The sequence below is a fragment of the Salvelinus namaycush genome, chromosome 26 (assembly GCF_016432855.1).
Source record: "Salvelinus namaycush isolate Seneca chromosome 26, SaNama_1.0, whole genome shotgun sequence".
Taxonomy (NCBI): Eukaryota; Metazoa; Chordata; class Actinopteri; order Salmoniformes; family Salmonidae; genus Salvelinus; species Salvelinus namaycush.
The window spans coordinates 31,159,799-31,183,248 of NC_052332.1; the positions used below are offsets into that span (position 1 = coordinate 31,159,799).

The following is a 23,450-nucleotide window of genomic DNA, read 5'->3' on the forward strand; positions in this document are numbered from 1 at the left end:
CCTTATCCTTACATTGCCTAGGCAATCGTTTGTTTTTCCAAAAGTTATATGTTATATGAAGTTTTGTGGATTCTTAAAATCTCATATGTCTTTGTATTTTTATATTATGTTTTGTTAATGTAGGTGTCTTCTTTTTAGGATATGTTTTCATTGCCTGTTTATATTTATTTTTGAATTGATCTTCAGACTGCTGTACCTCAGTAAACCTGACAGCTTGTGTACCCAATTTTTTTTTTACTGTCTAATATGCTCTGAGATGTAGGGCCCTTTTCGGTCAAAACAGGTGACTGGGTTTCTGAGATACCATCGACTAATAATGACTGTCCTGGGAACTCAGTTAATGGTTTGATTGAACAGGAAAATGGTAAAGGAAAATATTTCACATATTCAGGGAGGTATACTTTACACAAACATTTTAGATATATTTTCGTGATTTTATACTAAACTCAGTTCATTGATTTTTATATTTTCTTCCCTAGGCAGATTTAAATTTGTAATCAATATGTAAATGTCATAGAGTATAGAGAGCGTTTGGTGTGTAATATATTTCTGGTTTATAGTATGTCAATATGGTTGGTTGCTTGGTCCTTGTCTAGGTTTATACATTAGTTGAAAGTACATCTCATTGCTCCTAGTACACATTTTAACAAGTGATGTTAACATTACTATGGCAGCATTTACACAGGCAGCTCAATTCTGATCTTTATTCCAGTAGCTGGTGTTTAGAAAAGATCTGATTGCTCAAAAAAGGAAACAAATATCAAAATTGGGCTGCCTTTTTTTAAGCAGCCTATATACTCTGTTCTATGTATCCATTCCATTCTGGTGCTTACAGTATATCATTAATTAGTTGTGGTATGTAAATTTGATAATTTTTCTTGTGTACAGTTTAGGACATTTTTATTGATAATTTTAAAACGTGTATGTTGTGTGAGTGTCAAGCTGGGCTTGTAATACACAAAGGCCTAGTAACAACACCAAAAAGACTTGTACTCGTGTATTTGTGGAATTTCAGGGTCATGACAACCTGTGCTTTTACTTGAGTTTGTGATTATTGTAATGTACTCTACAGTAATTTCACCATTCTCTGAAAAATTTAGATTGTGGGAGTGCCAATGTGCCTTATTTCAGTGTAATTCTATGTAAAGCCTCATTTCATATTAAATTACAATACCCTGTATGATTGGGGAAATGAGTCTGAAGGGAAATGTCTTTTGTTGTGTATTATCTAAAGAACTTGTTTTAATCATCGCTGAACATTTCGTGCATCGAATGCAACCAGAATCGAGGAAATTGGAAGTACTCACGGTAGACTTAGCGGACGGGACGGAAACCGTATTGGTACGTCGTTGTTATGATTCCCCTCTGAGTCTTTTATCCGATGTCCAGTGTGCTCTATTTTCTGGTAAATTAGGTAATTTTGGCTTTGTTAGCTAAACTAGTTATCTATTGTTTAAGCTCACATTGCTAACTAGATAATCATATCCAAAGTGCGCAGAATACTTAATTGAATCGTATCTTTCCTGGTGTAGTTATCTTGCCTTAGGTAGCTGGCTAGCACAATTTAGCTAGTAGCTCACGTTGACATGTGTTTTTGGTTTGTATTTCATCCTAGACATGATAATGTAATATCTAGTTAGCCATCCAACAAGATCGATAATGTTTTCTGTAGAAATGCAGACTAAACTGTTCTATTTTACGTTAGCTACCTAGCTAACAACGCCAATGGACTAGTGATTTTCGTTAGATAGCGAACGTTACTGTAGCTACCAATGCAATTCATTTTTTTTCTTCAGATTGTGAAGGAAGATCAGAATGGATGCCCTTGATCACATGCTGACCGACCCCCTAGACTCAGGGGAGGGCAATGATGGGCGCATCACTGAAGAGTGCATGTTGGGAAACTGTCAAGTGAGTCTTCCAGAAGACCTGCTTGAGGATGTGAGTAGCTAATAATAGCATACTGCAAATGATTTCTGTGTTAACTTTATCATATGCTGTTTATCCATTGTGTACACTGCATAGACAGTATATATAAAGGTGTACTGTATATTGATTGTTGCATTTACAGTTCTGTTTATATATTTTGTTTTGTTTTTGTTGGGCAAACAGCCTGAAATCTTCTTCTCTGTGCTGAGTGAAAGCACCTGGTCTGAAGTACTGACAGATGACCAGAGGCAACATCTCCGTCTAATGTTACCACACTTTCAAGAAGACAACACTAGTGAGCAGGACAGCACCATCAGCAAACTCTTCAACAAACAGAACTTCTGCTTCGGAAACCCCTTGCACCTTGCACAGAAACTGTTCCAAGGTAACATTCCGCCTCTCTCAAACGGCTTGATTTTGAGTACGTTTTTGGACTGTTTATGGCATATCAGTGATATCGTGTACCACTGTGCTCTCCCCAGATGGCCATTTCAATCCAGAAGTGGTTAAGTACAGACAACTGTGTGCCAAGTCCCAGAAAAAACGGCAGCTGAACTCGTTGCAGCAGTACTACCACAAACTCCTTAAACAGATCCTGGTCTCTAGAAAGGTATGCATATATCTTCAAGCTTCATTCTCAAGCACAAGGTGAATGGCCTTTCTCAGTATGTTCACGTATATAATTTCTGTGTGTTTAGGAACTGCTAGAGTTGGCTGTCCGCAGTGGCCCTGACATTGCGGTGAACAGAAAGTATCCCACCCAGACACATGGTGAGGTGCAGGAACAGAGGGTCAGAGGAAGAGTGTGCCGGATACTGAGGGAAGTTAAAACTGAGTGTGGAGACAGCAATGCCTCATCTGACGATGATGGTGAGTCTGCTTTCGTCAGCCTAGAATGTTGAAATGTAATTGCATTTAGCAGCATTGAATAAGTGTCAGAATTCATCTTTCAATGTTTTCTCTATGTCACATACGTGTCCTTTGCGTTGTATTTGCAGATACAGCCTCTTGGCTGCCAACACCTCAATCTCCTTCCTCTCCAACGCCCACAGTCTCTGTCAGGGTTTTGCCCAGTCTCTCCACCCAGGACATGAAGACCACCGGTCAGTTACAGTAGATCTATACAGCTACTGTATAATGATTGAGGAAAAACATTTATGGTTACATATCGCAATATTGTTTTGGACGATATTAAATCGATACTTTGACTTCCAAGTATCGATTTTGCTAGATAGCACTATCTTGCGCTAGTCAGCTGTAACTGTGCCAAAACTCCGGTATTTTTCGTCCTATAGCTTGTTCTCCATTTTCTTTTTAAATAGTGAGCCAACATGTTTTCAGCACTTGTATTTCCATGACTGATCAAAACTTGAGTTCTCTTGCTCTCTAACCCTAACCCAGCAGACATATAGTGAACAATATGTTTTGAACATCGAATCGCAATACATATCGTATCGGCACCTAAGTATCGTGATAATATTGTATCGTGAGGTCCCTGGCAATTCCCAGCCCTACTGCGGTAATGTACATAAAGACTCTGCAGATGTAGTGATTGAAGATATGTGGTGCCTGCTTACACAGATAAGCAAGAACTGGGAGAGAAGGACATGAGAGCCATGCTACGGAGACATAGAGAGAAGAGGAGACGACAACCGGTTAGTTTCTTCTATGCTTCTCCATTCACAAAAACAGCAGAGAATTCTGCTATTCATAAAATCAAGGTGTGAATGGAAATTGGGGACACTGTTTATCTACCTAATACCATCTTGTACAACATTTCCTTGTATCCTAATTCTAGTCCTTCTTATTTGCACAGGATCATCCAGACTTGATGACTTCTGACATCCGCCTGGGTGACATGATGTCTAGAGTGAACATAGGTCGTAAAGGCTCCATGATGAGTGAGTACAAGTCAAGTCTATAACCAAAACACCAAAATCATAATCATAAAGCCAAATTAATCATGCACTACTTGGCCAAAAGTATGTGGACAATTGCTCGTCAAACATCTCATTCCAAAATCATGGGCATTAATATGGAGTTGGTCCCCCCTTTTGCTGCTATAACAGCCTCCACCCTTCTGGGGAGGCTTTCCACTTGTGTCACGAGAATTTTCAATCCCAATAATAATAACTAACATCAATAGCTTTGACCAATCCCCGAGGTTTGTAAGACCATGGGTTTAATAATAATTAGGCAAAGACTCAGCTTATGCAAAAGGTTCGTATAGTTTATTCACGAGAGCGCTCTGAAGTCCATAATACAAAGACATCCATTTTATAACTTGCTCCTTACTCACGCACATACCTCCACACAAACAGTAGATATCCTACGCACATATATACACACGAACAGTAGGTGTGTTCTCACCACTGTTTATCACTACCCAGCCGACAGTTCCATTCCCCCGAGATTAGAGGAACCTTGAGAAGGACTCCCTGTCCTATCATAAGTTTCTCAGAGTTCTAGCCAGGTCGGGTCAAACACAGTTGAATTGTTCTCGGTATTTTCTTGGACACACACACACACACCTTTCTCTCCCTCACATGTCTCTACTGAACCTTATTGAACTTACGTTTAGTACTTTAATTATTCATTATACATGCTACATAAACTAATAATCACTAATAGTTACGTTTGTCTAATTATTCATTATATCTGTTACATCATGTCATAATTACGTTTCAGGGTGGAATTTGTTTAGTAATTACCTTTAAGCATATAATTCCCTTATCAACTTGACGTTGGAACATTGCTGCGGGACTTGCTTCCATTCAGCCACAGGAGCATTTAGTGAGGTCGGGCACTGATGTGGCCTGGCTCGCAGTCGGTGTTCCAATTCATCCCAAAGTTGTTCGATGGATTTCAGGTCAGGGCTCTGTGCAGGCCTGTCAAGTTCTTCCACACCGATATTGAGAAACTATTTTTGTATGGACCTCTCTTTGTGCATGGGGGCATTGTCATGCTGAAAGAGGAAAGGGCCTTCCCCAAACTGTTGCCACAAATTTGGAAGCAGAGAATCGTCTAGAATAATTTTATGCTGTAATGTTAAGATTTTCCAGAATTTCCACTGCTCCAGAGTCCAATGGCGGCAAGCTTTACACGTTTCCAGCCGACTTGTACGGCTGCTCGGCCATGAAAACCCATTTCATGAAGCTCCCGATGAACAGTTATTTTGCTGATGTTTCTTCCAGAGGCAGTTTGGAACTCGGTAGTGAGTGTTGCAACTGAGGACAGACAGTTTTTGGGCGCTATGCACTCGGCGGTCCCGTTCTGTGAGCTTGTGTGGCCTACCAATTTGCGGCTGAGCCATTGTTGCTCCTAGATGATTCCACTTCACAATAACAGCACTTACAGTTGACCGGGGCAGCTCTAGCAGGGCAGAAATTTGATGAACTGACTTGTTGGAAAGGTGGCATCCTACGTTGAAAGTCACTGAACTCTTCAATACAGGCCATTCTACTGCTAAATGTTTGTCTATGGCTGTGTGCTCGATTTTATACACCTGTCAGCAACAGGTGTGGCTGAAATAGCCGAATAAACTAATTTCAAAGGGTGTCCACATACTTTTGGTTTGTAGTATATGTAGCTAGATTCAATTAGATCCTCTGAATGATGTAAGGCACAACTAGTGTAGAAACATTCTTAACTAGTATCTTCTATGATCTAGCACTGTTTGACCTGGCTCTGCCCAAGAGGAAGATGAGGGAGGAGAGGAGAAAGAAGAAGATGAGGACAATTAAAGTGGAGTCTGAGGATCCCTGTGAGGCTCTGATGCCTTCAGAAGCCCCAGCTCCATCAGTTAACATCACAGCTGCTCTGCCTGAGACCCCAGTCACTCCACTGCCCAGTGTCAAGGAAGAGTGAGTCGATTTGATTTGATTTGATTCATTAGAAATATAGTTTACATGTTGTCAACAATCTAAGCCAACACCATCTGTTTTGCCACATAGTTAAGCACGCGTAGGTTTTGTTGCTAAACAACCAACCCCTCTATGGTTAGCAAAACATCACTGTCCTGGCATCTATAGCCTAAAATACATTTTTTTTAAAGGGTTACAGGAGATTTGATTTAATTAATTAGGATCCCCATTCCCTGACGCCAATGGCAACAGCTAGTCTGACTGGGGTCCGACATAATGAAGAAGACATTACAGACAAAATACTTTACAATTTACATACATTTAAAACATTAGCATGTAGTATGTGTGTGCATCTATCAGTTACATATACATGTCAGTACATGCACACAACAAGTAGGTCACATGGGGGAGAGGTCTTACGTTATGTGTTTTTTGAAACTAGGTTTGCTGTTCACTTGAGCTATATAAGATGGAAGGGAGTTCCATATAAAGCCATTCTTACATCAGTCAATGTCATGAAGTGCTATACAGAAACCCAGCCTAAACCCCAAACAGCAAGCAATGTAGATGTAGAAGCACGGTGGCTAGGAAAAACTCCCTAGAAAGGCAGGAACCTAGGAAGAAACCTAGAGAGGAACCAGGGGTGGCCAGTCCTCTTTTGGCTGTGCCAGGTGGACGTTATAACAGAACATGGCCAAGATGTTCAAACATTCATAGATGACTAGCAGGGTCAAATAATAATAATCACAGTGGTTGTAGAGGGTGCAACAGGTCAGCACCTCAAATGTCAGTTGGCTTTTCATAGCCGAGCATTCAGAGTTAGAGACAGCAGGTGTGGTAGAGAGAGACAGCAGGTCCGGGACAAGGTAGCACGTCCTGTGAACAGGTCAGGGTTCCATAGCCGCAGGCAGAACAGTCGAAACTGGAGCAGCAGCACGACCAGGTGGACTGGGGACAGCAAGAAGTCATCAGGCCAGGGAGTCTTGAGGCATGGTCCCAGGGCTCAGTTCCTCAGGGAGGGGAGGGAGAGGGAGAGGAAGAGAATTAGAGGGAGCATACTTAAATTCACACAGGACACCGGATAAGACAGGAGAAATACTCCAGATATAACAAATGAATGTTTCTTATGAAAACAAGAAATATCAACAGCCATACCATTCATTACCAGATTCAGCTGAGGTATAGAACTTAGGGAATGATTTGTACCAAATACAATGCTCTTAGTTTTAGAGATGTTCAGGACCAATTTAGTACTGGTCACCCATTCCAAACAGACTGCAACTCTTTGTTAAGGGTTTAAGTAACTTCATTAGCTGTGGTTGTTGATGTGTACAGTGCATTCGAAAAGTATTCAGACCCCTTGACTTCTTCCACATTTTGTTACGTTACAACCTTCTTCTAAAATTGATCCCAAAAAATTCCCCTAATCAATCTAAACGCAATACCTCATAATGACAAAGCAAAAACAGGTTTTTAGAATTTTTTTGCAAATGTATTACTTTGTTGAAGCACCTTTGGCAGCATTACAGCCTTGAGTCTTCTTGGGTATGACGCTACAAGCTTGGCACACCTGTATTTGGGGAGTTTCTCCCATTCTTCTCTGCAGATCCTCTCAAGCTCTGTCAGGTTGGATGGGGAGTGTCGCTGCACAGCTATTTTCAGGTCTCCAAAGATGTTCAATCGGTTCAAGTCCGGGCTCTGGCTGGGTGACTCAAGGACATTCAGAGACTTGTCCCAAAGCCACTCCTGCGTTATGTTGGCTGTGTTCTTAGAGTCATTGTCCTGTTGGAATGTTATCCTTCGCCCCAGTCTGAGGTCCTGAGCGCTCTGGAACAGGTTTTCATCAAGGATCTCTGTACTTTGCTCCGTTCATCTTTCCCTCGATCCTGACTAGTCTCCCAGTCCCTGCGGCTAAAAAACATCCCCACAGCATGATGCTGCCACCACCATGCATCAACGTAGGTATGGTGCCTGGTTTCCTCTAGACGTGATGCTTGGCATTCAGGCCAAAGAGTTTAATCTTGGTTTCATCAGACCAGAGAATCTTGTTTCTCATGGTCTGAGAGTCCTTTAGGTGCCTTTTGGCAAACTCCAAGCGGGCTGTCATGTGCCTTTTACTGAGGAGTGGCTTCTGTCCAGCCACTCTACCATAAAAGCCTGAATGGTGGAGAGCTTCAGAGATGGTTGTCCTGGAAGGTTCTCCCATCATCACAGAAGAACTCTGGAGCTCTGTCAGAGTGACCATTGGGTTCTTGGTCACCTCCCTGACCAAGGCCCTTCTCCCCCTGATTGCTCAGTTTGGCTGGTCAGCCAGCTCTAGGAAGAGTCTTGGTGGTTCCAAATTTCTGCCATTTAAGAATGATGGAGGCCACGGCCTCCCGAGTGGCGCAGTGATCTAAGGCACTGCATCGCAGTGCTAGCTGTGCCACTAGAGATTCTGGGTTCAAGTCCAGGCTCTGTCGCCGCCAGCCGCGACCAGGGACCCATGGGTCGGCTCACAATTGGCCCAGCGCCGTCTGGGTTTGTGGAGGGTTTGGCTGGCAGGGATGTCCTTGTCCCATCGCGCACTAGCAACTCCTGTGGCGGGCCGGGCACAGTGCACGCTGACACGGTCACCAGGTGCACTATGTTTCCTCCGACACATTGGTGCGGCTGGCTTCCGGGTTAAGTGGGCATTGTGTCAAGAAGCAGTGTTCTTGGGGACCTTCAATGCTGCAGAAATGTTTTGCTACCCTTCCCCAGATCTGTGCCTCGACACAATCCTGTGTCTGAGCTTTACGGACAATTCTTTCGACCCTTTTTGCTCTGACATGCACTGTCAACTGTGTGTGCCTTTCCAAATCATGTCCAATCAATTGAATTTATCACAGGTGGACTCCAATCAAGTTGTAGAAACATCAAGGATTATCAATGGAAGCAGGATGCACCTGAGCTCAATTTCGAGTCTCATAGCAAAGGGTCTGAATACTTATGTGAATAAGGTATTTTGCAAACATTTCTAAAAACCTGTTTTTGCTTTGTCATTATGGGGTATTGTGTGTAGATGTATTGGGGAAAAAATGTATTTAATCAATTTTAGAAAAAGGCTGTAACGTAACAAAATGTGGAAAAAGGGTGGCATTTAACTGTATATGGTTGAATCATCAGCATACATGGACACACATGCTTTTTTTTTTTTTTTTTTTACCCCCTTTTCTCCCCAATTTTCGTGGTATCCAATCGTTAGTAATTACTATCTTGTCTCATCGCTACAACTCCCGTACGGGCTCGGGAGAGACGAAGGTCGAAAGTCATGCGTCCTCCGAAGCACAACCCAACCAAGCCGCACTGCTTCTTAACACAGCGCGCCTCCAACTCGGAAGCCAGCCGCACCAATGTGTCGGAGGAAACACCGTGCACCCGCCCCCCTTGGTTAGCGCGCACTGCGCCCGGCCCGCCACAGGAGTCGCTACCGACCAAACCCTCCCTAACCCGGACGACGCTAGGCCAATTGTGCGTCGCCCCACGGACCCCCCGGTCGCGGCCGGCTGCGACAGAGCCTGGAACCCAGAGACTCTGGTGGCACAGCTAGCGCTGCGATGCAGTGCCCTAGACCACTGCGCCACCCGGGAGGCCCCCACATGCTTTGTTTAATGCCAGTGGCATGTCATTAGTAAAAATAGAAAAGAGTAGAGGGCCTAGAGAGCTGTCCTGCGGTACACCACAGACATTAGAGAAGCTTCCTGTAAAGAAAACCCTCTGAATTCTATTAGATGGATAGCTCTGAATCCATGATATGGCAGAGGTTGAAAAGCCATAACACACAAGTTTTTTCAACAGCAGGTTATGTTCAATAAAGTCAAAGACTGCACTGATCTCTAACAGTATAGCTCCCGCAATCTTCTTTTTCTCAATTTCTTTCGTCCAACCATCAGTCATTTATGTCAGTGCCGTACATGTTGAGTGCCCTTCTCTATAAGCATGCTGAAAATCTGTTGTTAATTTGTTACCAGAGAAGTAGCATTGTATTTGCTCAAACACACAACTCCCAACGAATTTCACTCCGCATCTCGCTTCCCAAACCGATATTCCTACCGCATTAGTGACATTGGATGCAGAGAAGGCATTTGACAGTCAATCTGACCTTCCAGAACTTGGCACTTAAGATATTCGGTTTTAGTGCATACAGTTGAAGTCGGAAGTTTAAATACACTTAGGTTGGATTCAAAAACTTGTTTTTCAACCACACAGATTTCTTGTTAACAAACTATAGTTTTGGCAAGTCGGTTAGGACATCTACTTTGTGCATGACACAAGTCATTTTTCAAGCAATTATTTACAGACAGATTATTTCACATATAACTCACTGTATCACAATTCCAGTGGGTCAGAAGTGTACATACACTAAGTTGACTGTGCCTTTAAACAGCTTGGAAAATTCCAGAAAATGGTGTCATGGCTTTAGAAGCTTCTGATAAGCAAATTTACATAATTTGAGTCAATTGGAGGTGTACCTGTGGATGTATTTCAAGGCCTACCTTCAAACTCAGTGCCTCTTTGCTTGACATCATGGGAAAATCAAAAGAAATCAGCCAAGACCTCAGAAAAGAAATTGTAGACCTCCACAAGTCTGGTTCATCCTTGGGAGCAATTTCCAAACGCTCAGCAAGGAAGAAGCCACTGCTCCAAAACCGCCATAAAAAAAGCCAGACTACGGTTTGCAACTGCACATGGGGACAAAGATTGTACTTTTTGGAGAAATGTCCTCTGGTCTGATGAAACAAAAATAGAACTGTTTGGCCATAATGACCATCGTTATGTTTGGAGGAAAAAGGGGGAGGCTTGCAAGCCGAAGAACATCATCCCAACCATGACGCACGGGGTGGCAGCATCATGTTGTGGGGGTGCTTTGCTGCAGGAGGGACTGGTGCACTTCACAAAATAGATGGCATCATGAGAAAGGAAAATTATGTGGATATATTGAAGCAACATCTCAAGACATCAGTCAGGAAGTTAAAGATTGGTCGCAAATGGGTCTTCCAAATGGACAATGACCCCAAGCATACTTCCAAAGATGTGGCAAAATGGCTTAAGGACAACAAAGTCAAGGTATTGAAGTGGCCATCACAAAGCCCTGACTTCAATCCCATAGAAAATTTGTGGGCAGAACTGAAAAAGTGTGTGCGAGCAAGGAGGCCTACAAGCCTGACTCAGTTACACCAGCTCTGTCAGGAGGAATGGGCCAAAATTCACCCAATTTATTGTGGGAAGCTTGTGGAAGGCTACCCAAAACGTTTGACCCAAGTTAAACAATTTAAAGGCAATGCTACCAAATACTAATTGAGTGTATGTAAACTTCTGACCCACTGGGAATGTGATGAAAGAAATGAAAGCTGAAATAAATCATTCACTCTACTATTATTCTGACATTTCACATTATTAAAATAAAGTGGTGATCCTAACTGACCCAAGACAGGGACTTTTTAATAGGACTAAATGTCAGGAATTGTGAAAAACTGAGTTTAAATGTATTTGGCAAAGGTGTATGTAAACTTCCAACTTCAACTGTAATTTCTGAATTTGCAGTAAATCAACCAGTCAGATGTGCAGCCAGACTTATTAGCCACTCCTTTTGCCCCATCTCTTTCAGCTTCAGCCATACAGTTTTTCAATTCCTCATCAATCCAAGGAGCCTTAACAGTTCTAACAGTCAGTTTCTTAATAGGTGCATGTTTATCAATAATAGGAAGGAGTTTCATAAATTCATCAAGTGCAGCGTCTGGATGCTCCTTATCACATCAGACCAACAAATATTTTTAACATCATCCACATAAGAGTCAGAGCAAAATCTTTTGAATAATCTCTTATACACTATTTTAGGCCCAGCGTTTGGAGCTTTGGCTTTCCTGGATATAGCCACTATATTGTGATCACTGCATCCAATGGGTACGGATACAGCTTTAGAACAAAGTTTTACTGTATTAGTAAAAATGTGATCAATACATGTGGATGATCTTGTGTTTGTAAACACCCTTGTAGGTTGATTAATAACCCAAAGCAGATTACAGGCACTGGTAACAGTGCGATGTCTATGTACTCATCCCACAAAGATGGCACTTTTACCTGACATGTTAGGAATGAAATATCGCATGCTACAGTAGAGCAGAGTAGGGTAGAGCTGAGCAGAGTAGGGTAGAGTACAGTAGAGTACAGTGCAGTAGAGCAGAGCAGAGCAGAGCAGGGTAGGGTAGGGTAGAGTAGAGTGGCTAGGAGTTTTTCCTAGCCACCGTGCTTCTACATCTGCATTGCTTGCTGTTTGGGATTTTAGGCTGGGTTTCTAAATAGCACTGTGTGACATCGGCTGATGTAAAAAGGGCTTTATAAATACCTTTGATTGATTGATGCTGTTGTATGTGGTCCCGTGTAGCTCAGTTGGTAGAGCATGGCGCTTGCAACGCCAGGGTTGTGGGTTCGTTTCCCACGGGGGACCAGTACAAAAAAAGTATGAATGTATGTACTTGTAAGTCGCTCTGGATAAGAGCGTCTGCTAAATGACTTAAATGTAAATGTAAAATGTATGAACAGAGATGTTCTAACATGACATTCAATGAGTGAAGCAAAATGACAGCTTGACTGATATTCTTGTGCTCCAGATATTTAGATGCTATCATGAATTCAGTTGCACACTGCACACCGTACTTTTCTCTCTGCAGGCCGATGGAGGAGGTGCAGAACAGCCCTGTCATGGTGGAGGAGATCGCTGTGAGCTTCTTCAACCTGCTGGAGAACATCCTAAAACTAGACGGCCTCGCCAGCACCACCATGGTATTCACTCAGTTATACCTTCACAAGTATATTGCTAGTAGGTTTGGCGACATGGTGACGTATGTGATCAGTAAGAAGCTTTGCACAAGCGAGGCAGAAAGGCTCATAGGATCAGGAGCCTATTTCCTGTTTCTGTAGCGTGAGGCAGCTTGATGTACAAGTACACCCCCTGGACAGGACGCTAGTCTATCTGCTGTTTCTGTAGCGTGAGGCAGCTTGATGTACAAGCACACCCCCTGGACAGGACGCTAGTCTATCGCAGGGCCTTACCCACAATCTATCTCCTTACTGCCGAGTGCCAAGCAGAGTTGCATCAGGTCCCATTTTTAGTGTCTTTGGTATGACTTAGGGCGGACACTAACCACAAGACCACTGAGTTGGTATGTGATGAGCTGAACTGTTACTTTGAATTGGAACTGTTGTAACACTTTAAGAGTATATAATGATTCATGTATGTCCTGTTGTTAGTTGGAGGAGAAGGTCCAACAGTGGCAGACATCTCCAGCTAGTTCCCTGAACCCCTGGTTCTCCTCGGCCTCCTGCTGGTCAGAGATGGTGCTGCCGGCCCTGCACTTCCTGGCTGGGGAGACTAAAGGTGACCAGGCAGACATCCTCTTCTCTGCATCGTTAAAGCAGTAATATCATCATCCTCTCATCTTTCTTCTCTCTCTCTCTCTCTCTTCTTCGCTCAATGTCTTCCTCTCTCTCACTCAGTCGGTATGTTGGTTCTTCCCAGTGGCTTCACTCCCTATGTGGTGTTCAGGGAAAACTCACAGCGATGGAAATGGATTGGTAAGATCTCCTTTTTGTCTGTCAGATGATCTGTCCAAATTCTGTCACATTGCAAATTAAAATATTTATAGTTTGAGACATAGAGGTTTGTCTCGATCTCATGTCTCGAAGGTCCCAGTCAGGATGGAGAGAAGGATTTGAGTGCTCTGTGTCAGCTGTGGGTCGACTCCAAGGACTTGGTTGTGGTCAAGGTATTGCAAGTACACATTTCCACTTCTCACTACTCTGTCAGTATGGTCGTTTTCTGTTCCCTCTAATACACTTGAATAAAAAAACAATGTCCTCTACAGACAGAATGTGAAGAACTAACAGAGATGACTTCTCCCACCCCTAGAGTGTAAGTTTCCACTATACTCATTTCACAAATGCTCTTACTCTGAATGACTTGGGTAGTGTATGTGTTTATTGCCATAGTGGGATTTAGATTTGATTGAATTACTGTTTGCTGTTCTCTCTGTAACTAAGCAGTTGGACTGACTTCGTGGTGCGGCCCAGCACAGGAGACGAGAGGCATGTTTTCCAAGTGCAGGTCCGTGTCACGTCTCTACCTTTTTAGTCTAGGGTTTGTTCTGTATTGAGTATTATTTACAACGATCACACAGTGTTCTCTGTAATCATTATGCGTCCATGTTCTTGTTTTGATCATCAGGAGCAGCAGCGGTATGACCAGCCACACAAAGCCTTCACCTTCAGAATGCATGGCTTTGAGTCTGTGGTGGGGCCTGTTAAGGGGGTCTTTGACAAGGAGATGTCTCTCAACAAAGCCAGAGAACACACTCTGCTGCGCTCCGACCGCCCAGCTTATGTCACCATCCTCTCCTTGGGTAAGACTGACCCATTCAATATAACCAGTCACAGTCATGTATACACCTGCCATCAGTATGTGGTGTTGTTGCAGTAGCCACAGGTTAGATAGGACTATTCTGCTCCTCCTCCTCTCCCTCAGTGCGGGACGCAGCAGCCCGGCTGCCCAACGGAGAGGGGACCAGAGCTGAGATCTGTGAGCTGCTCAAGGACTCTCAATTCCTGGCACCAGATGTCACCAGTGCTCAGGTTGGATCCTCACGGCGACTGGGTTATTGTTATCGGTCTGTCCTTGTTTGTCTGTGACTGAGCACTGCACCTCATGTAATGTTTCCTGCAGGTGAACACGGTTGTGAGTGGGGCTCTGGACAGGCTGCACTATGAGAAGGACCCCTGTGTGAAGTATGACATCGGCCGCAAGCTGTGGATCTACCTGCACCGCGACCGCGGTCAGGAGGAGTTTGGTGAGCAGCACTTTCTAACAATGGAAAGTGATAAGATCTGAATGTGGTTGACATTGCTTTCCTCAGTAGCCCACAGGCACATTGTTACAACTAATCATTCTGTTCTCATCTAGAGAGGATTCACCAGGCTCAAGCTGCTGCTGCCAAGGCCAGAAAGGCTCTGCAGCAGAAACCTAAACCTGCGTCTAAGCCTGTGAGTCCCACTGCCTCTACTCTGCTGTAATTGCTGTACATCCAACAAATTGAGGTTTTATACCCTCTCAGCTATTGTACACTGACATACCCTCTCAGCTCATGTACACTGACATACCCTCGCAGCTAATGTACACTGACATACCCTCGCAGCTAATGTACACTGACATACCCTCTCAGCTAATGTACACTGACATACCCTCTCAGCTAATGTACACTGACATACCCTCTCAGCTAATGTACACTGACATACCCTCTCAGCTAATGTACCCTGACATACCCTCTCAGCTCATGTACACTGACATACCCTCTCAGCTATTGTACACTGACATACCCTCTCAGCTCATGTACACTGACATACCCCCTCAGCTCATGTACACTGACATACCCTCTCAGCTAATGTACACTGACATACCCTCTCAGCTATTGTACACTGACATACCCTCTCAGCTATTGTACACTGACATACCCTCTCAGCTATTGTACACTGACATACCCTCTCAGCTATTGTACACTGACATACCCTCTCAGCTATTGTACACTGACATACCCTCTCAGCTATTGTACACTGACATACCCTCTCAGCTAATGTACACTGACATACCCTCTCAGCTAATGTACACTGACATACCCTCTCAGCTCATGTACACTGACATACCCTCTCAGCTAATGTACACTGACATACCCTCTCAGCTAATGTACACTGACATACCCTCTCAGCTATTGTGCACTGACATACCCTCTCAGCTATTGTACACTGACATACCCTCTCAGCTATTGTACACTGACATACCCTCTCAGCTATTGTACACTGACATACCCTCTCAGCTAATGTACACTGACATACCCTCTCAGCTAATGTACACTGACATACCCTCTCAGCTCATGTACACTGACATACCCTCTCAGCTATTGTACACTGACATACCCTCTCAGCTCATGTACACTGACATACCCTCTCAGCTAATGTACACTGACATACCCTCTCAGCTCATGTACACTGACATACCCTCTCAGCTATTGTGCACTGACATACCCTCTCAGCTTGTATGTAGACTGGAGAATTTGCAACTTTGAATGTGGAAAGTCTTGCTACACCACTTGTCATTTTTGTCTAGAATCCTGATGATAGGCTGATCAGACTGTTACTATGGAATGAGCTCTGTTGTTGTCTAACATACAGTTGCGACCAAATATATTGGCACCCTTGCACTGTTCTTAAATAATTCCCTATTTCTTCACAAATATACTGAACAAAAATATGAACGCAACATGTAAAGTGTTGGTCCCATGTTTCATGAGCTGAAATCAAATATCCCGGAAATGTTCCATACACACACATTTATTTCTCAAAAATTTCAGGCACAAATTTGCAGTGGTGTAAAGTACTTAAGTAAAAAGTACTACTTAAGTAGTTTTGGAGGGTATCTGTACTTTACTATTTATATTTTTGACTACTTTTACTTCATTACATTCCTAAAGAAAATAATGTACTTTTTACTCCATACATTTTACCCGACTGGGGTTCCTGAGTGGCGCAGCGGTCTAAGGCACCGCATCTCAGTGCTAGAGGCGTCACTACAGACATCGTGGTTCGAATCCAGGCTATCACAAGCAGCAATGTTTAGGAGTCCCATAGGGCGGCGCGCAATTGACCCATCGTCGTCTTGGTTTGGCTGGGGTAGGCCGTCATTGTAAATAAGAATTTGTTCTTAATTGACTTGCCTAGTTAAATAAAGGTAAAAAGACATGATGCATGTTTTGGAAAAAATGTATTCTGTACAAGCTTCCTGTTTTTAACTCTGTCATTTAGGTTAGTATAGTGGAATAACTACAATGTTGTTGATCCATCCTCAGTTTTCTCCTAACACTGTTCTAAAGTCACCATTGGCCTCATGGTGACATCCCTGAGCGGTTTCCTTCCTCTCCGGCAACTGAGTTAGGAAGGATACCTGTATCTTTGTAGTGACTGGGTGTATTGATACACCATCCAAAGTGTAATTCATAACTTCACCATGCTCAAAGGAATATTCAATGTCTGTGTTTTTTTATTTTTTTACCCATCTAGCAATAGGTGCCCTTCTTTGCGAGGCATTGGAAAACCTCCTTCGTTTTTGTTGTTGAATCTGTGTTTGAAATGCACTGCTCGACTGAGGGACCTTTCAGATAATTGTATGTCAAATCAAATCACATTTTATTGGTCACATACAAGTTTAGTAGATGTTGTTGCGGGTTCTAGCGAAATGCTTGTGTTCCTAGCTCCAACAGTGCAGTAGTATCTAACAATTCACAACAATACACACAAATCCAAAAGTAAAATAATGGAATTAAGGAATATATAAATATTGGGATGAGCAATGTTGGAGTGGCATAGACTAAAATACAGTAGAATAGAATACAGTATATACATATGAGATGAGTAAAGCAAAGCTATGTAAACATTATACACGTGTGGGGTACAGAGATGAGATAGTCATTAAAAAAAAGAATGTTAAATACTTATTGCACACAGAGTGAGTCCATCCAACTTAAAGGTGTACTCCTGAAAAAGTAAAGGGGTGTGAATACTTTATGAAGGCACTGTAGACATGGACAGTATATGAATAGAAAAGGTGTGTACAGAAGTATTTATATAGGATGAGCCTTGACTAGAATAAAGTATGTGGAACGGTGTGAAAATATTATTAAAGTGACCAGTGTTTAATGACTATGTACATAGGGCAGCAGTCTCTAAGGTACAGGGTAGAGTACCGGGTGGCAGCCGGCTAGTAACAGTCACTAAGTTCAGGGCAGGGTACTGCTCAGAGGCCGGCTATTAATGGCTATTTAACATTCTGATTGCCTCGAGATAAAAGCTGTTTTTATATTGGCAATGGTGCCAATATAACTGGCTGTAACTGTATGTCATGGTTGTGGTATGTGTTGATGGTGACTATGCACCCTGTGTGTTATAGAAGTCTGGAAGTAAGGAGGGGGGTGGGAAGACCCCTGGAGGCCTGGAAGCAAGTGATGTGGGGGGTCCCATGTCCCCAACTCCGACCACCCCCACTACCAGCACCCCTGGAACCCCCAAATCACCCCTCGCCCCTGTAGCCACAACCCCCACCAAAGCTGGGATCCCAGATTCAGTCAAGACCAGTCCTGGGTCAGTATAACCCAGATACCATGGATGAACTCTTATCAGGCTCAATTATAGAACTTCTTTATGTTATGTTAGTACTAATGCACTGCTCTCTTCACCCTTAGTGTTCTACTGGTGTCTCCTCCCCCCATGCCCCAGCTGGGGACCCTGTTGTCCAGCAGCCAGTCTGGCCCCCAGGTCTCTCAGCCAGCTACCTCCCAACACACAGCCAGGGTAGTGGGCCACCAGTCAGGCTCTCTCCCACAGGTACGAGTGGTTTCTTCCCAGACAGCAGGAGGACAGCATGCCACGCTGCTGCACCAAACCCCTCATCAAATCAGAGTGCCAGTCACCATGGGAACCAAGGGCATCACACAGGTTAATCACTGACTATTCTGTTACCCACAAAACAATGCAATGCTTACTATCAAGAGAACTGAGTCTCTTCAGTGTTACATCGATTTTGAGTTAAAAACATTTACCTGGAATTTGCACCATATTTAACTGTATTAATCAGACATGGTCTTGAACCACAGATAAGAGGCATGTGTTGCTGTAATACACTGGTGCATGTGATTGAAGGGTTGTGTTTCTCCTCTCTCCACCCTTACTGAGCAGGCTGTGGTGTCATTACCACTGAGGACCCAGTCTGCTGGTAGCCCCATCCAGGTGCAGGCGTCCAGAGGGCAGACAACCCTGTCAGTGTCAGGCCTGACCACTGCTGTTACTGTACTCAAACCTCAGACTGCGTCCCCTGGCAGCCCAGCACACAACCCTACCTCCCCCGCTGTCCGACAGGGAGTCACCAGCCAGAACATCATCAAACAGGTGAACAGGAAGTTATTACAGTTCATTAGGAGGCATTTAAGGATTTACATGTAAATAAGGTTTAAGATATTTATAGTTTCGCTGTAATGTGTTCATGAAAGAGATTTGTTTTTTCATTTGTCAGAGTATTTCCTGTATGTTTTATTCTCATGTAATTTATCTCTCTAAAGGTGGCTATCACAGGCCAGTTGGGCATAAAGTCTCAAGGTAGACCGGGTCTTCCAATAACGGCTACCAATCTTCGCATCCAGGGCAAGGATGTGCTCCGCCTGCCCCCCTCCTCCATCACCACAGACTCTAAAGGACAGACGGTGCTGCGGATCACTCCTGACATGATGGCCACCCTAACTAAGTCCCCTCTCACCACCGTCAAACTCACCCCCGACATGTTAGGCACTGCCACTACCAAGAGCATATCTGCTACTCTCCATGTAACTCCACCCCACTCCACCTCCAGCCCAGCCTCCTCCTCGGGTGAAGTCCGGACCAGCAAGGCCTCTGCTGGCACCACCACCCTGTTGAAGGCTGCAGGGGACACGATCCGCCTGATGCCCACCCTAGCAGTCACTATGGCTGAGCAGAAGACCAGAACCTTCTCCACCGTCTCCTCGTCTGACTCGAAGAGTAGCACCACCATACGGATCATGCCCGGCCTCGGGATCATCCCACAGAAACAGGGCCAAACCATCACCATGACTACCACCACTGGCAGCAAACCAGTCTCCACTGGAGCCGCCACTGTCACCATAGCCACCAGCGTACTGGCCGGAGCTAAAGGGGTGACGGTAGGCTCTTCTGCCTCAGGCTCCCTGACTCTGGGAACAGCCACAGCTACTGTCCGCCAGGTCCCCGTCACAGCCACAGTGGTGTCCACACAACCAGTAAGACCCACAGCTTCATCAACATCACCATTAACTCCCCTCTTATATCTACTGTGGGATTCAGGATGGTTGTGTAATAACAGGAGTGTAGCAATTCTTTATCCAGACACCTTCTCTGCCTCTGTTGGGAGGGCTAACGTGGGATCTCTCTTATTTTCAAGACATTCTATATAGCCCCATTCTATATAGCCACATTCTATATAGCCACATTCTCTATAGCCCCATTCTATATAGCCACATTCTATATAGCCACATTCTATATAGCCCCATTCTATATAGCCACATTCTCTATAGCCCCATTCTATATAGCCCCATTCTATATAGCCACATTCTCTATAGCCCCATTCTATATAGCCACATTCTCTATAGCCCCATTCTATATAGCTCCATTCTCTATAGCCCCATTCTCTATAGCCCCATTCTATATAGCCCCATTCTATATAGCCACATTCTATATAGCCCCATTCTATATAGCCCCATTCTCTATAGCCACATTCTCGATATCCCCATTCTATATAGCCACATTCTATATAGCCCCATTCTCGATAGCCACATTCTATATAGCCCCATTCTCTATAGCCACATTCTATATAGCCACATTCTCTATAGCCCCATTCTCTATAGCCACATTCTACATAGCCACATTCTCTATAGCCACATTCTATATAGCCACATTCTCTATAGCCACATTCTATATAGCCACATTCTATATAGCCCCATTCTATATAGCCCCATTCTCGATATCCCCATTCTATATAGCCACATTCTATATAGCCCCATTCTCGATAGCCACATTCTATATAGCCCCATTCTCTATAGCCACATTCTATATAGCCACATTCTCTATAGCCCCATTCTCTATAGCCACATTCTACATAGCCACATTCTCTATAGCCACATTCTATATAGCCACAATCTCTATAGCCACATTCTCTATAGCCACATTCTATATAGCCACATTCTATATAGCCCCTTTCTCGATAGCCCCATTCTATATAGCCCCATTCTCGATAGCCCCATTCTATATAGCCCCATTCTCGATAGCCCCATTCTCGATAGCCTCGATAGCCACATTCTATATAGCCACATTCTCGATAGCCACATTCTCGATAGCCACATTCTATATAGCCACATTCTATATAGCCCCATTCTCGATAGCCACATTCTATATAGCCCCATTCTCGATAGCCACATTCTATATAGCCCCATTCTCGATAGCCACATTCTCGATAGCCTCGATAGCCCCATTCTATATAGCCGCATTCTATATAGCCGCATTCTCTATAGCCGCATTCTATATAGCCGCATTCTATATAGCCGCATTCTCTATAGCCCCATTCTATATAGCCCCCACCACCCCACCTTTTAAAGGATCATCCAATGATTGTCTCCCTCTTTTATTTCCCCAGGGGAAGTTACCAGCACGGTTCACAGTGCCTCTGTCTGTCCTCAGCCAACCACTGAAAAGTAAGAGTGTGATGACCACGCCCATACTGAAAGGAAACCTCAGTACCAAGTGAGTCCTCATGTTCAGTTCAGCCTTAAAGGAAAACTCTACCCCAAAACTATCTTTTAGTCCATTGTTGACATAGTCCCAAAATGTTTTGCTTGTCAGCAATCAAGTTTTGAAGATATGTAACTTTAAAAATACACAAATCATTCCCAAATTATGTTGAATTATTATTGATTATCATACGATGCAAAACGCAGCATCCTATGAAGCAAAATGAATAGAATATGTTTCTAAACACGTCTACATTAATTTGGATGTTACCATAATTACAGATGTCCTGAATTAATCGTGTATAATGATGAGTGAGAAAGTTAGACGCACAAATAACATACCCCCAACACATGCTAACCTTTCACCATTACCAATAACAGGGGAGTTTAGCATTTTTGGGGGGGGTATGATATTTATGCCTCTAACTTTCTCACTCATCATTATTCACGATTCATTCAGGATGTGTGAATTTGTCCCAATACTTTTGGTCCCCTAACATGGGGGGACTATGTACAAAAAGTGCTGTAATTGTTGGATATATGGATGAAAATACCCTCAAATTAAAGCTGACAGTCTGCACTTTAACCTCAGTCATTTCAGAAGTGCTGGAGTACAGAGCCAATACAACCAAAACATTTTCACTGTCCCAATACTTTTGTAGCTCACTGTGTATGTATATGGTCGGTGCAGTATCAGCAGTCTGGGCAGGAACATCATCCTCACCACCATGCCTGCCGGTACCAAGCTGATAGCTGGGAACAAGCCAGTCAGCTTTGTCACGGCTCAACAGTTACAGCAGCTGCAGCAGCAGGGACAGGCCACACAGGTCAGTCAGCAGCTCACCTGTTATCCGTTACTCACCCAGCTCCCAAACAAACTACATTCTGTTGCAGGACAAGAATTGTTCCTAACCATGTGATGGGGGAACTCCTGACCCATCAGGTATAGTAGTTGGTAGGAGTGGCTGATGTATCTGTCTCCTCCAGGTGCGGATCCAGACGGTGCCAGCCCAGCAGCGCTCTGCAGCAGGCTCCCCCAAGTCAATGTCCACTGTCGTAGTCACCACCGCACCCTCACCTAAACGGGCCCCGGACCCGCCACCACCAGCACAGTGACACGCATTCCCTAAGCCAGCTACTGCTCTGTGCAGTGCCACCGCTCCAGAGGCAGGTGATGCTTAGGAGCCATAACCCAACTCTGCTCTCTCAATGTTTAGGACGGATGTCTGGAGATGAACACAGGAGTAATCTGGCAGCAGATGAACACAGGAGTAATCCCAGGACAGCATATCACTAGACCATTTATAGACAGTGGTTTCACCTGACATATCTGTTGTGCAAGGCTAAGTTTCAGCAACACTAATGAAATAGCCTGCATTTAGGGAGTAAACGTTATTTATAATAAGAGTTACATGGAGAAAATTGGACCTCTTTGAAATGAAAATGAATGGCCCTCCCTCCAGCAAAATATATTTGACCTAAACCCTCCCTGAACACACAATAATAATAAACCTAAGTGGATAGCAGAGTACGTCTAGCGTTTAGACTCACTTCTGGGACAGACCAGAGCCTTACATATGCAGTTTTACAAACTGTTCTTCGTCCTGTAAGCATTACATGGCAACAAAGGACTTTTGAGAGCGCACATGGCTGTGGGCCAGAAGGTTGTGGGTTCGCAGACCAATGTGAACAAGAGCAGGGGTGGAAAGATCTGCTTTATAGTAAAAACATTGCATGAATCTAGTATCATGTCATGCAGTTCTACGTAATTTTACATATTACAATATTTTTTTAATGCCACACAAATTACCAAACGAAGGGACAGAGAGAGAGGCCTATCTGTTCGTCTTGTCATATTTCTCCAATGTCAAATCAGTGTGTCTTGTTTGCAACGACACTGGCCCTGTTTGCAAATAATTACATCTGAGATGTCATTATGAATCTGAACATGGTACTTTCAAAAGTTAGGCCTACCTTTCCACCCCAGACAGAGTAGGCCTACCTTTCCACCCCAGACAGAGTAGGTCCTACCTTTTCATCCCAGACAGAGTAGGCCTACCTTTCCATCCCAGACAGAGTAGGCCTACCTTTCCATCCCAGACAGAGTAGGCCTACCTTTCCATCCCAGACAGCGTAGTCCTACCTTTCCACCCCAGACAGAGTAGGCCTACCTTTCCATCCCAGACAGCGTAGTCCTACCTTTCCACCCCAGACAGAGTAGACCTACCTTTCCATCCCAGACAGAGTAGGCCTACCTTTCCATCCCAGA

The 23,450-nt window shown here is 43.9% G+C and overlaps 1 protein-coding gene across 2 annotated transcripts; it reads left to right on the plus strand.

The window, feature by feature from the left end:
• The first annotated feature begins 1,813 nt into the window (after nucleotides 1–1,813).
• Nucleotides 1,814–23,218, plus strand: nfrkb (nuclear factor related to kappaB binding protein). 2 transcript variants are annotated; one of them, XM_038965647.1, is made up of 25 exons: nucleotides 1,814–1,941; nucleotides 2,113–2,314; nucleotides 2,412–2,539; nucleotides 2,628–2,799; nucleotides 2,928–3,032; nucleotides 3,511–3,584; nucleotides 3,746–3,830; nucleotides 5,600–5,792; nucleotides 12,485–12,596; nucleotides 13,065–13,191; nucleotides 13,311–13,388; nucleotides 13,500–13,579; nucleotides 13,679–13,725; nucleotides 13,854–13,917; nucleotides 14,038–14,212; nucleotides 14,335–14,441; nucleotides 14,533–14,656; nucleotides 14,770–14,849; nucleotides 17,803–17,993; nucleotides 18,095–18,347; nucleotides 18,588–18,797; nucleotides 18,968–19,678; nucleotides 21,088–21,194; nucleotides 21,873–22,008; nucleotides 22,169–23,218. In XM_038965647.1, the coding sequence occupies exons 1-25, from the start codon at nucleotides 1,816–1,818 to the stop codon at nucleotides 22,295–22,297; spliced, it is 3,816 nt and encodes a 1,271-aa protein (XP_038821575.1). In that variant the 5' UTR covers nucleotides 1,814–1,815; the 3' UTR covers nucleotides 22,298–23,218. The 2 variants fall into 2 exon arrangements, with proteins under 2 accessions (XP_038821575.1, XP_038821576.1); XM_038965648.1 differs by having other exon boundaries at nucleotides 13,857–13,917.
• Nucleotides 23,219–23,450: the final 232 nt, after the last annotated feature.